Consider the following 11,972-nt stretch of genomic DNA (forward strand, 5'->3'; position numbering starts at 1 on the left):
CCCTGCTCTGACTGGCTGGACAAGAGGCTGGCTGGCTGGGTGCTCTCCCTATCTGTCCCATCCCACACACACACCCAGGTGCGCAAGGTTCAGATGGTAAAAATTCATGTTTTATTTACAGGGCTCACATTGCAAGGCTGATGTCCTGACCCAGCTGCCTCTCACTAGGGACCCAGCCCCAGGTCTTCTAGGTCGTCTTGCTCTGCCCCAAATCCTGCAAAGCTGATAGGCTGGCAGGTCAGGCCACGCAGGTTCACCAGGCAGGCTGTCTGTGTGGAACTGAAGTCAGGAACGGCCACCAACAGCACGGCCTGGTCCTCAGGACCTGCATACAATCATATGGGGTCCACCTTAGGTTCTGGGGAGGGCCTGCCCTACGGGGAAGTCCTCAGAGAGAACAGCCACAGTTGGACCGTGTGCTCAGAGCCATCTCAACCCAGTCAGCTACACCATGGCACGCACAGTAGCCATCGCACAGACTGTCTGACCCTGTAGTGACCTTTGCACCCAAGTGAGGAGAAATGTCCCTTACGACTCAGGCCTGGAGCCCCCCAGAAGGTAAAACTCACCTCGGATGACTTTAGAGCCAAAGCTGGGAGTGTTGCCGCAGAAGTAGACGTGAGGGCATTCCGCAAAGATGAATGGGTCGGTTTTGTAGAAGGGGTAGCACCCTGGAGGAAGGCCTGTTGTTGAGCTGTCCCACTAAGGGGTCCCTCCCTTCTCACTGAATGCCAACAGCACCCCAACTGTGACCAAAGTGCTCTGTGGTCCCACGGCCCAGCAGTTCTAGGACGGTATGCTCCCAGTCTGTACGGTGCAGGCTTTGACCATGGACAGAACGAACGTTCCAGACCAGTTGCCAAAACAGCTTTTCTGAGTATCAGGCTGTGCTGGGAACCCATCCCGGGCCTTCGTCCCACAAGTGTAACTGAGCAGATACCTAGGGTGTCTGGGGCCGTGGGGCTGATGTGACGGACTCGCAGGGTCCACTCTAGGATCTCTAAATGGTCCTCCATGCTGCTATACCGGAAGATATCGCTCACGTTCTGCCCAGATGTCCCCAGGAACCTGCAGGGGAAAGGCTCTCCTGATTGTGGCTTGGGGGGTGGGGGGAGACGGGGGCTTTCACTGCCACCCTACCCACAAACACTGTCTCAGATCCCACCTGACAGCCTCCTGGGGGTGTCCAAGCCAACCTTGCAAGGTAGACAGATGCCAGGAGGGCCTTCTGCAGCCCTGCCACCTCCCAGACTTATTTTGTCCCCAGGTCTCGCGCCATCTCTACCTTACTCCGTCAATAGTGGCTTGGTATGGGTTGGTGACCAGCTGGAGTGTGGCGTAGGCAGTGGCCAGGGGGAACATGCAGGGGTGCAGGGGCTGCTGTGGGAGCGTATAGTTGGTTGGATCAAATTCTCCCGGCATCACATCCACGGGTACTGAGGCCTAGGGGGCACAAGGCAGGGAGAGCTCATAGGCCTCAAGAAGCCCCACCTCCCCTTCCCCATCCAACAGCGGCTTCATCATCTGGATTTCCACTGGCCTGCCATCCCCCAGGGCTGCTTACGCTGAGTTGCAGTAGGATCTCGTCCAGCATTTTGACTGCCTCCACACTGGCTGCCTGGGTTTTCTTGGTGAGGTATTTGGCCTGGGAGAAGAGGCCCAGGATGTGGTTAGGTCCTCAGTGAGGCTGACTCCAGTGGACACCCAGAGCCCACCAGGGCCCTGGACTCTGAGAAAGGCAAAGGCCAGCAGCAGGTAGATAGGGCAGATAGGGAGTGGCCGACAGGCCCTGAACTCCACCCTGGCCCCCCCTTATGAGGACAGCCCTGGAACATCGGGCCTGGCAAGTCATGTTTCCCGGCCACGGCTGAGCAGCTGGACTCCATACCTTATTGATGGAATCTCGGCTCTGGGTGTTATGACTGAGGAGGTTGCCTGCAAGGATGACTCGAGAGACGTGGGCAGCGCTGCACTGCTCCCCTTCGTCCCCAAGCTGTCCCGTCACCACGTCTACCAGCAGCTGCGTGCCCAGGAGGCTCTCCCCGCCACCGCCGCCCAGGCCCAGTCCGGACACCAGTAGCACAAATCTGCAGAGGATGGTGAGGTCTTGCAGGCTGCTGGAGGAGTGAGGCAGGTCCTCCCACCGCAGTCCCTGGGGTACTGGAGTTGGGCTCCTCACCTGTCTGTGTCAAGTGGGGGCACAGGATTCTGTGGAGCCAGGTCAGCAAAGCAGTGGTCCTCAACCTGAAACTTACCGTCATCCTTCACAGAGCCAAACACAGCCAAGACCGTTCCTGGGGAAAGGTGAAATCGGAGCCCCACGGTAGCCTTTGAGGCTCTCCTACTGTCCAACCACCTGACCCAGACGCTCTGGGAATCCTCTCTAAGGACTGGTATCTACTTCTCAAGCTCACTGCTTCTCAGTGGAGACAGGAAGACTGACCTCCGGACAAACAGCCCTGGACCATGTGAGCCCATACCGACCTCCCAAGACTCTGGTGTACCAGCCTTTAACACACAGGCCACGCCCTAATATGCTCCTATGGGCTTCTCCACACACACTGTTGCTAGGCCTCCCGGAGTCACCCTCATTTCAGACCCCCCACATCCCCTGGGCTCCCACCTGTGACCAACTTTGACACATCGATGGTGCCCTTCAGTTTGATACGCTGCAATTCATCTTCTAAGACCAGTTCGTCATCTGGGTGGATGTATTTGCTCCGAGGCGGCTGGGGGATCAGGTTGTGCTGGGAGAGACACATGGAAGGCAGTCTCAGAGCCCGGGTCGCCGTGGCTTCCGGGTTATGAAATGGCACTACAATCCCTGCCATCCTGGATTGACTCTCTTATCCCCTACACTCTGAGGCCCAGCTCAACCCATCGGACAAGGTTGGTGCATCGCGAGGGGTGGTAGGGCTCACCTCCTCGCTGATTTCCCGCAGGATGGAGGGTTGGAGAGGCATGGCTTTGAACAGCGTGCCCACCACACAGCACTGCTCCCCGGGCTGCAGCTCACACAACTTCTTCACTTCAACTTGGCTGCCTGGACATGAGGGCACAGAGTCAGAGTATGAAACCCTACCCTGAGGACACCCACGGAGGACCCTGCCCAGCCTCTACTGAGGCTCACAGGAGTGCTGCTCCCCTGGTCTTTGCCAGGAGAGAGAGCATGTTAAGTCAAGGATCTCTGGACCTCAATGTGAGGCTGAAGGAGGGGCAGGGTCTACCAGAGAGCACCAAGGGGCTCTAGGTAGAGTGGGACCTTGACACCAAACATCCAAAGAGGCAGGGGAGGTCAGAGGCAAAGCCATGTGACGATAGGGAACAAGCTTAGGAACTCCTGGAGCCACCAGAAGCCAAAAGGCCCCCACCCTAGAGTCTCCAGAACGGTTCTCGACTTGTGGGTCTTGACCCTTTGGGGGTCAAATGATTCTTTCACAGGGGTAGCATATCAAATATCCGTATATCAGATATTCATAATTCATAATAGAAAAATTACACCTGTGAAACAGCAATGGAATAATTTTATGCTTGGGGGTGAGCATAACACGAGGGACTGTATTGAAGAGTCGCAGCATTAGGAAGGCTGAGAACCTCTGTTCTACACAGAATCAGCCCTGTTGACTCGATTTCAGAGTTTACACCTCCAGAACCACAGGAGAATAGATGTGCGTTGTTCTAAGTCCCTTTACAGCACTTCCTTTCATGGACAGGTGAAGTAACTGTGAAGGATATTACTTACACGCCTGTCCCATGCTCTGTGCAGACAACTACCATGTCCTTAAGACTCTGCATTCGTTTGTTTTTTCCAGTCAGGGTCTTATGACACAACTCTGGCTATCCTGGAACTCACTCCACAGACCAGGCTGGCCTTGAACTCACAGGGACCCACCTGCCTCTGCCTCCTCAGTGCTAGGATTAAAGGCTAAGTCTCTGGATTCTCATGTGCCAGCCCCTGCTCTGCCCGATCCCTCACCCTGAAAATATACACACCTCGTAATTCCTACTCTGTGCCCCCTCCGCCCTGGCCCACCCTACTCCCCGTGGAGTCAGCAGCCTTGTTCATTCAAAGTCCCCAGGAGGAAAACCGGAACATGGGTGAATGTTCCCCACGCCCAGGAGGGAAGATGTGGGGAGGCACACTGGGCAGGAAGAAGGAAAGCGAGTTCCAGAGAGTTCCAGGGATTCATCGGCACAGACCCAATCCTAGGACAAACTGCTGAGGAGGGAGGGTGAAGTGGAGGCTGGGCCAGAGCCACACTCACACCCTAGAAGAGCCAGGAACATTCCTCAGAGCTCCACCCAGAGGAGCTGACGATTCCGCAGAAGGAAAGGGGGACTGACACCGCACAGAAACACCAGAGGTCAACAGAAGCAACAGATCCCGAATCCCTGCCTGTGGCTCTACGGTTTAGGTGTGGTCCATCCCTCAAAGACTGAGGCTTCCACTGTGAGGAGCTCTCTCGATAGGGTGGGCACACCAGAGACCAGTGCACACTGAAGGTAGCAAGAATAGTAAAACCATGTCTTCCATGTATGAGACAGTAGCCATCACTGCCCGAACTCAGCCCTTATCTCTGACCAGCCTCTGAGCCAAACCCCAACTTCAACCCCACAGGTTAATTCAATCCTCGCCTTTAAGAAGCAGCAAAGAGCGGGAGACTGTTCCCATGGTAACTGGGAAGTACCCCAGGTTAGATAAAGTCCCAGTTCTAGATGCTGGGCTGTTGGGAGCAGCGTACCCAAGCTTACCCCAGTGCTGCTGCGCCCGGCTCACCAGGAAGGGTCTCATCTGGATAAGGCGTGTGGCATAAATATGGGCGTACTGTCGGTTAAAGCTGCGCTCTCCCAGTCGGAAGGGCTGTGAGGAGTTGGTGTACGTGGCCACAGGCACCCGGGCAAAGGTGGCATTGCTGGCTGATGGCGGGGAGAGCAGAGTGTGGGCCCTCTGTGCTGCCTGCTCTGAAAACATGGCGGCACTCGTGGCTTGTTTGGTCCAAGCAGTTGCGTCCAGGCCCAAGAGTTATCACTGCAGAAACACACAAAGGCGTTCCTGTAATGCCTACCTGTACCCGAAGCAGCAGCTCCCCTGGTGTCCCAACCACTCTGCTTACACTGCACCCAATGTGCACACATGTGTCAGGAGATGCTGCCCTATAACCTAATCAGATAAATCCTGGAGCTTGCTCCAAACCTCGCTCATCACCTTCTCCACTCTCTATTTCTACCTGATCACCAGGGTCTCAAATTCAGCATACCCTCAAGTGGAATTATTGATCTGCCTCTATCCAGCTCCCTGGTAACTGTGCTACCTCTGGGAATGCTGCCAGACGTCTCTAAAGAATCATTAGTGATAAAACTGAAGTATAAAGCTGTCCCTGCTTTGCTCAAAACTCTCCAGAGGTTGCTTTTCGGTAAATAAAACCCCAAGTTCTTACCACTTCCTGTAAGATCAGCTCTGGTCCTGCTGGTCCTTCCCTCCTACCTGTTTCTCCTTCCAAGTGTCCCTTCGACAGGAGAGGCTCCAAGTAGAGGCCTCTCTACTCCTACTGGCTCCTCTCCCATATTCCCCCAAGGCTTACTGGCTTCAAGTCTTTCCTTAAAACTCAGCTTCCCTTATCTAATTAACTAGATTTGCTACTTCAGTTGTCTTCATCATTCATCTTCTCAAGCATTCACTTTGTCTCCTTCAACTGCATCCTAAGCTCCGGGAGGGCAAAGGTTTGTTTTCTTCAAGGATGTATTGCACCGCCTTCCCACTAAGAGGTCCAACTAAGATGTGCTTGGAGGATGCACAACGGATTTTAGTATATAGTATAAACTACTTCAACATATTCTTCATTCGTAGTTGAGATGACAACAGGTTGGATGTAGTAACGTGAGTTTTGAACACAGCGTTCTTCAAGTTTTACTTTTTTGGTACAGCTATTACAAAGTTCAAGTTCCCCTAGCTGGCTCGGCTTTCTTTCACGCACAGCTCTGGCTTAGGAAGCGGACCCTACAATTTGCAAAATGGGCCCATGTAAACTCTATGTAAGGCAAACACGCACGTTGGTGGCAGCGGCCCACATGGTGCCCCGAGCCGGACGCTATGGGCGACCTGTCCCGCAGCAGACGCGCCCACCTCGGGCCCACGTTGCAGTTCGAAGCACCCTCAAGACCCCATCCTGCTGCCCAGGTAGCCCCCAGCCTGGCCCAACACCCATATTGACCCCACTCAGCAGCACACTCACCGCGCCGCGCCGCATCCCGCCAATCTCCGCGCGCCCGTCCCGCCCATTGGTGCATTCGGCCAATGGCGTCCCGCCCCGCCCCGCCCGTCGCTGCACGCCTCATCCAGCCAATCCCCGTGCACCCCGCCTCTGGAGGCGGAGCCACGCCTCCGGTTCCCCGGACAACCCTTACCTAGCACTGAGTTTCCCATGCGCATGCGGCGTTTGCGGCTGGGCCTCACCGTGTGAACCCGTGGGTAGTGTGGGCCGTTCTGAGGCTCTGCGCCTGGCTGATCCCACTCTCCCCGGGCGCTTGTGGTCTGGAGGCTCCTGTGGGTGGTGGCAGCTTCCCTCCTACACTATCCTGCGCTATGATTCTCACTCTGACTTCTCAAATTCTCTGGGAAGCGTGAACAAATTCTCCGATCTCACAGGAAACTGAGGCAAAATGACCCTGAGGCAAAAGCTGTAATCTCACTAAGACCCTGACTGCAAGTGCAGCAGTCGTCACTGGTAACATTGTTCCTTTTTTTTTTTTTTTTATTCCTAATTACTCAATCTGAAACTTATTATTTAAGGTATTTTTCTTCCGGCTTGGTAAGTTTTTGATTTCTTTTGAATTTGTTTTGTTTTGTTTTATGTGTATGGGTGTTTTGCCCGCATGCATGTCTGTACCCTATGCGTGTGCAGTATCCTCAGAGGCCAGAAGAGGGCGTACTGGAACTGGACTCCTCCTGGAACTGGAGTTAGAAATGGTTGTGAGCTGTCTTGTGAGTGCTGGGAATCCCTCTTGAAGAGAAGCCAGTGCTCTTAACCACTGAGCTGTCTCTCCAGCGTCTGGTTTTGTATTTGCTTTTAGAGGGTTTGTTTATTTTGTGTGCCCGTGTGCGGTTACGTACATGTGAGTGTAAGTGGCGTCAATAGGGTCCGAAGAGACTGAGATCGCTTGAGCTGGAGTTAGCAGATGGTTGTGAGCCACCCAGTCGGGCAGGGAGCCCACCGCCATTACTCTGAAAGAGCTCTTAACCCAGCCTTCTCTCCAGCGCCTTGTTTCTGTTTCTGTTTGTTTTTGTTTTTTGAGACAAGGTTTTCCTTGTTTGTTTGTTTTTTTTTTTTTAATAATGATTTAAATCATTTGTTTTTAATGTTTCAGTTTGTTGAGTACTTTTTCCTTTGTAAGCTGGGATAAGTTTGGGGGATTTTTGCCTACTGTCTCAAGTAGTCTGTTGCATATTTAATTATGTTGAAACGTTCTTTTGTTCCAGGAACAAACCCCATTTGATGGATTTAGAAACCACTTAGAATTAGAAACCAAAGTTACAGTGACACTAAGCTCTCTCATTGTTCAACCCCTTAGGATTTCTTACAATAAACGAACTTACCAAATTTTATCCGAGAATGTCTTTATTTCTACTTTTTCCTTGAGACTGGTCCAGTCTGACCTAGAACTTACAGTGTAGCCAAGCAGGGCCTTAAACTCCTGATCTTTCTGTCTACACCTCTGGAGTGCTGGGGTTACAGGCATGTGCCACTACCCTGAGTTTTATGCAGTGCTGGAGAGTGACCCCAGGGGCTTCGTGCGCACTCTGCCTTCTGAACTACATCCCTGGTCCTAGTTCCACTTTTGTTTGTGTTTTGAGTTGGGGATCTTGCAGTTTGTTCCGGCTAATTGTTAGTGTCCGTCTCCAGAGTGAGAGCATCTCAGGTGTTCTAGTCAGGTTTCTATTGCTGTGATAAACATGACCAATTGTTCATGTATAGTGAGTGTTTGACTGCATGTACATCTGCACGCCATTTGCATGCAGTGCCCTCAGTGGCCAGAAGATGGCATAGGATCCCCTGGAAGTAAGAGTTACAGGCAGTTGTGAGCTGTCACCCAGGCCTCCGCAAGGGCAGCAAGTGGGTTTTTTTGGTAACTTCTGAGCCATCTCTCCAGCAACCTTTAACTTACATTTGCTAATTTTATCTGATTTTCACCTTAGCTCTTCTTTAGTGTCGCCCTTGCTCAAATTACTTTAAATCTAAGTCCGCTAGAGGTTTTATTTTAGTTGTTGTGTTTTCCAACCTCAGAATATTTTTGCTACTTAAAAAAAATACCCTTAAAGGTGTCTTTGTCAATTCCCGTTTGCTTGTACGTCACTCACTGACTCCGTGCTCGCTTGTCTAGCTCGACGTCATTTGACTCGTCAGTAATACAGTTGCTTCAGAGAATCTCTCTAACGTGACAGCTCTCTGGCCTTCCTCTGGCATATGAGTCCTTCCACCTCGTCATCCTCATGACCCCTGAGCCTTTCTCATAAGGAATTTGTTGATTCCTCCCCCCCCTTTGAATGGATCACACTGTCCTGTTTCTTTGTATACTTTGTGATCATTGAATTTGGGGGGGGGATTTGAAGGCTTCTTTTGATAATTCTGTGTAATAGTTTTAAAATTAGAATATAGAATAATGTATTTTATTATGGCATTTTCATATATAAGTGACATTATACTTTGGTCCCTCTCCAACACATCCCCCCTTTGGCTTTTTGAGACAAGATCTCCTCCATAACCTTGACTGTCCTGGAACTCACAATGTAGACCAGGCTGCCCTTGAACTCACAAAGATCCACCTGCCTCTGCCTCCTGGTTACTGGACAGAGGCATGTGCCACCATACTGTTAGTCCTCACCCTCCTGTGCTCTTCTTCCTCATCCTCCTTGTCCCTTTCTCTCTGGTCCCCATTGTCCTTTCCCTCCAAATAGTCCTCCCTGTGCTTTTGTGTCACATAGAATGTATTATCCTCTCTCCTTGCACGTCATGGTACCTTTCTTCCCGCCGTATCACTCTGATATAAGAAAACTGGACATTTTCAACCCCACAGTTAGAAGCTCTAGAAATCGGGGCTGGAGAGAGGGATCAGTTGGTAAGAGTGCTCACCGACCCTACAGTGCTCAGGTTTGGTTCCCAGCACCCACATGGTGGCTTACAACCATCTTCCTTTAAATTGTCCCCTTAGTTGTGATATGTTGATCACTCAGTGGCAAGATAGCTAACACAGACCTGGGAGGTCTCTAAAAGACTTGGTCCCCTGGGAGGTGCTGGTGAGAGACCGTGGAACCTTTCAGAGGTGTGGTGGGGCAGAAGAAATGCCCCTGGACTCTCTGTGTCCCCTCCTAGCTGCAAGGTCAGCTGTTTGACTCTGTCATGCACTCCTGTGGTGGTACATTGCCTTGCAGTGGGATCTAAAGGCAATAGGACCCACTGACTATGAGCCTGTACTTCAAAATTTAAAATAAAGCTTCTTTCTCTTTCTTCTCTTCCCTCCCAGGGACTCACTATGTTGCTAAAGCTAGCCCCCATGTCATAGACTGAAGCAATCCTCTTGCCTCATCTTTTGAAGTAACAGGGACTATAAGTGCATACCTTTGCTCCTGACTAAGTCTTTTCATATGTTAGTTATCTCGGTATTTTGTTCCAGTGGTAGACACTGGTTCTAGTTGGGTCCAGGACTGGGGACATACAGGCTTGGTGTGTTGATAGAAGAGAAGCGATTGGGACAGTCGGTGTCTTAATTAGTGCTGTGTTGCAGTAGGAAGACACCATGACCAAAGCAACGTGTAAAAGAAAGGATTTAATTGGAGGCTTGCTAACAGTTTCAGGGGCTTAGTTTGTTTCCACCATGGGAGGGAGCATAGCAGCAGGCAGGCATGGTCTGGAGCAGTAGCTGAGGGCTTACATCTGATCCACAAGAGAGGCAGAAGGACTGGGCCTGGTGTGGGTGTTTGAAACCCTTCCTCCAAGACTCCTAATCAAAGACTCCTCATCCTTCCCAAAGAGTTCACTAACTGGGGACCAAGCATTCAAACCTATAGCCTGTGAGGGCCATTCACACAATGTGCCTGCCACTCACCACAGTGAGGGGCTAGGGAGGAGGCAGGTTAGCTAAGAAATGCCTTAAACTGAAATGCTGCCATTTCAGCCAGCTGGTCCTGGAAGTCCTTGTCACTGCTTAGTTAAAAGCAAACCAGGTAAACAGTCCTCCACCTAATTGCTTTGGGCCTAGGTGGGCTGAAATCATACCAGCATAGGGAGGAGGCTGTTCAAGTCACAGCAGACAGAAGGAAAAGGATGGTGAGGATATATACAATTAGCCGTGCCATCGTGGCCCAAAGCTAACGAACGTGAAGGGAAGCCTGTGGTCAGAGGTGCTCGGTTATTTCCGGTCTCACACACTCTTCAAGTTTGGGGCCACACAGAAGAGCCTTCAATTACAAACCAGCAGTCGTAGAATGTGGTTATTTCTTTCTTGGTTGGTCTGAAAAGGTGGGATGTGGTTTTCTTTTCTTCTTTTTAAAGGTTTATTTATTTTATTACATATGAGGACACTGTAGCTGTCTTCAGACACACCAGAAGAGGGCATCAGATCTCATTACAGATGGTTATGAGCCACCATGTGGTTGCTGGGAATTGAACTCAGGACCTCTGGAAGAACAGTCAGTGCTCTTTTTTTTTTTCTTTTTTTTTTTAAATATTTTATTTATTATATATGAGTCCACTGTAGCTGTCTTCAGACACACCAGAAGAGGGCATCAGATCTCATTACAGATGGTTGTGAGCCACCATGTGGTTGCTGGGATTTGAACTCAGGACCTCGGGAAGAGCAGTCGGTGCTCTTAACCACTGAGCCATCTCTCCAGCCCCTGAGTCAGTGCTCTTAACTCCTGAGCCAGCTCTCCAGCCCGGAGTGTGTTTTTTATATCTAGGGCTCATAACATCCTGGGCAGAATGTTCTTTTCATGCTCTCAGTGAAAACTTCAAAAGACAGAGATTTTCTGTGGCTGGTCCTTTGTTTTCCTCATGTCCACAGTCTTGCCCCTCTGTAACATACTCTCCCTTTCCTGAACTCAGCCTTTATTAACCGTTTCCTTAACGTTTCTTCTTGCCTCTGTCTGGTTCGTTGTCTGAGCAAGTACTCTCCAAGAGCCCCTTACCTCAGGCCGCTTCACCCAAGTACTAAGGTGATTTCCAGGTCTCTGGAGTCAGGTGTTGGGAGAACCGTTGATTTGTGTGTGGAAGGGCCACCCCTGGCTGGCTGAGCTCTTATGATAACTCTAGGAATAATTGGCTAGCTTTGGGAGCACTTAGAGAAGTCACCAGTGCCAGGCATCGAGAGGAAGTGAATGCAGCTAATCTGGGGCTACCCCAAAGGGCCCATCGGGTAAAGGTGCTTGAAGCACAAGCCCAGCAGCCTGAGCTCTGTGCTCAGCGCCCACATAAAGGTGGAAGGAAGCGCAAGGCCCTGGGTTCGGTCCCCAGCTCCGAAAAAAAGAACCAAAAAAAAAAAAAAGGTGGAAGGAGACACTGACTCACTGAGCTGTCCTCTGACCTCTGCATATGTGTGATGGCTCACAAATCCATGCATATGCAGATACCTGATGCTAAGACTGAAAATGAAAAGAAAGGAACTATGGTTAATTCACCTTGTGACAAGACAACACCAAATAGACAAACACGGTCAAAGAAAGTACAGTTAGAATATTGTACCAGACAGACTCTGCTGCACATCTGTCACCTAGGGGAGATGATACCTATGGTCCCTGTTCCACCACCGTCCCTAATGCTCACGTGCGTGTGTGTGTGTGTGTGTGTGTGTGTGTGTGTGTGTGGTGTGGTGTGGTGTGTGTGTATGGTGTGGTGTGTGTGGGTGTGTGTGTGGTGTGGTGTGTGTGGTATGTGGTATGTGGTGTGTGTGTGTGTGTGTGTGTGTGTGTGTGTGTGTGT

At 51.0% G+C, this 11,972-nt stretch overlaps 1 protein-coding gene across 4 annotated transcripts; it reads right to left on the minus strand.

Annotated features, from left to right (window-relative positions):
• Positions 1-88: 88 nt before the first annotated feature.
• Positions 89-6,304, minus strand: Pold2 (DNA polymerase delta 2, accessory subunit). 4 transcript variants are annotated; one of them, NM_001013050.1, is given in 11 exon segments: positions 89-325; positions 570-671; positions 941-1,068; positions 1,286-1,443; positions 1,565-1,645; positions 1,889-2,087; positions 2,180-2,294; positions 2,624-2,747; positions 2,922-3,043; positions 4,753-5,029; positions 6,234-6,252. In NM_001013050.1, coding segments are annotated over 10 exon segments (1,410 nt in total). In that variant the 5' UTR covers positions 4,973-5,029; positions 6,234-6,252; the 3' UTR covers positions 89-164.
• Between the last annotated feature and the right edge of the window lie 5,668 nt (positions 6,305-11,972).

This window comes from Rattus norvegicus, chromosome 14 (genome assembly GCF_036323735.1).
Source record: "Rattus norvegicus strain BN/NHsdMcwi chromosome 14, GRCr8, whole genome shotgun sequence".
Taxonomy (NCBI): domain Eukaryota; kingdom Metazoa; phylum Chordata; class Mammalia; order Rodentia; family Muridae; genus Rattus; species Rattus norvegicus.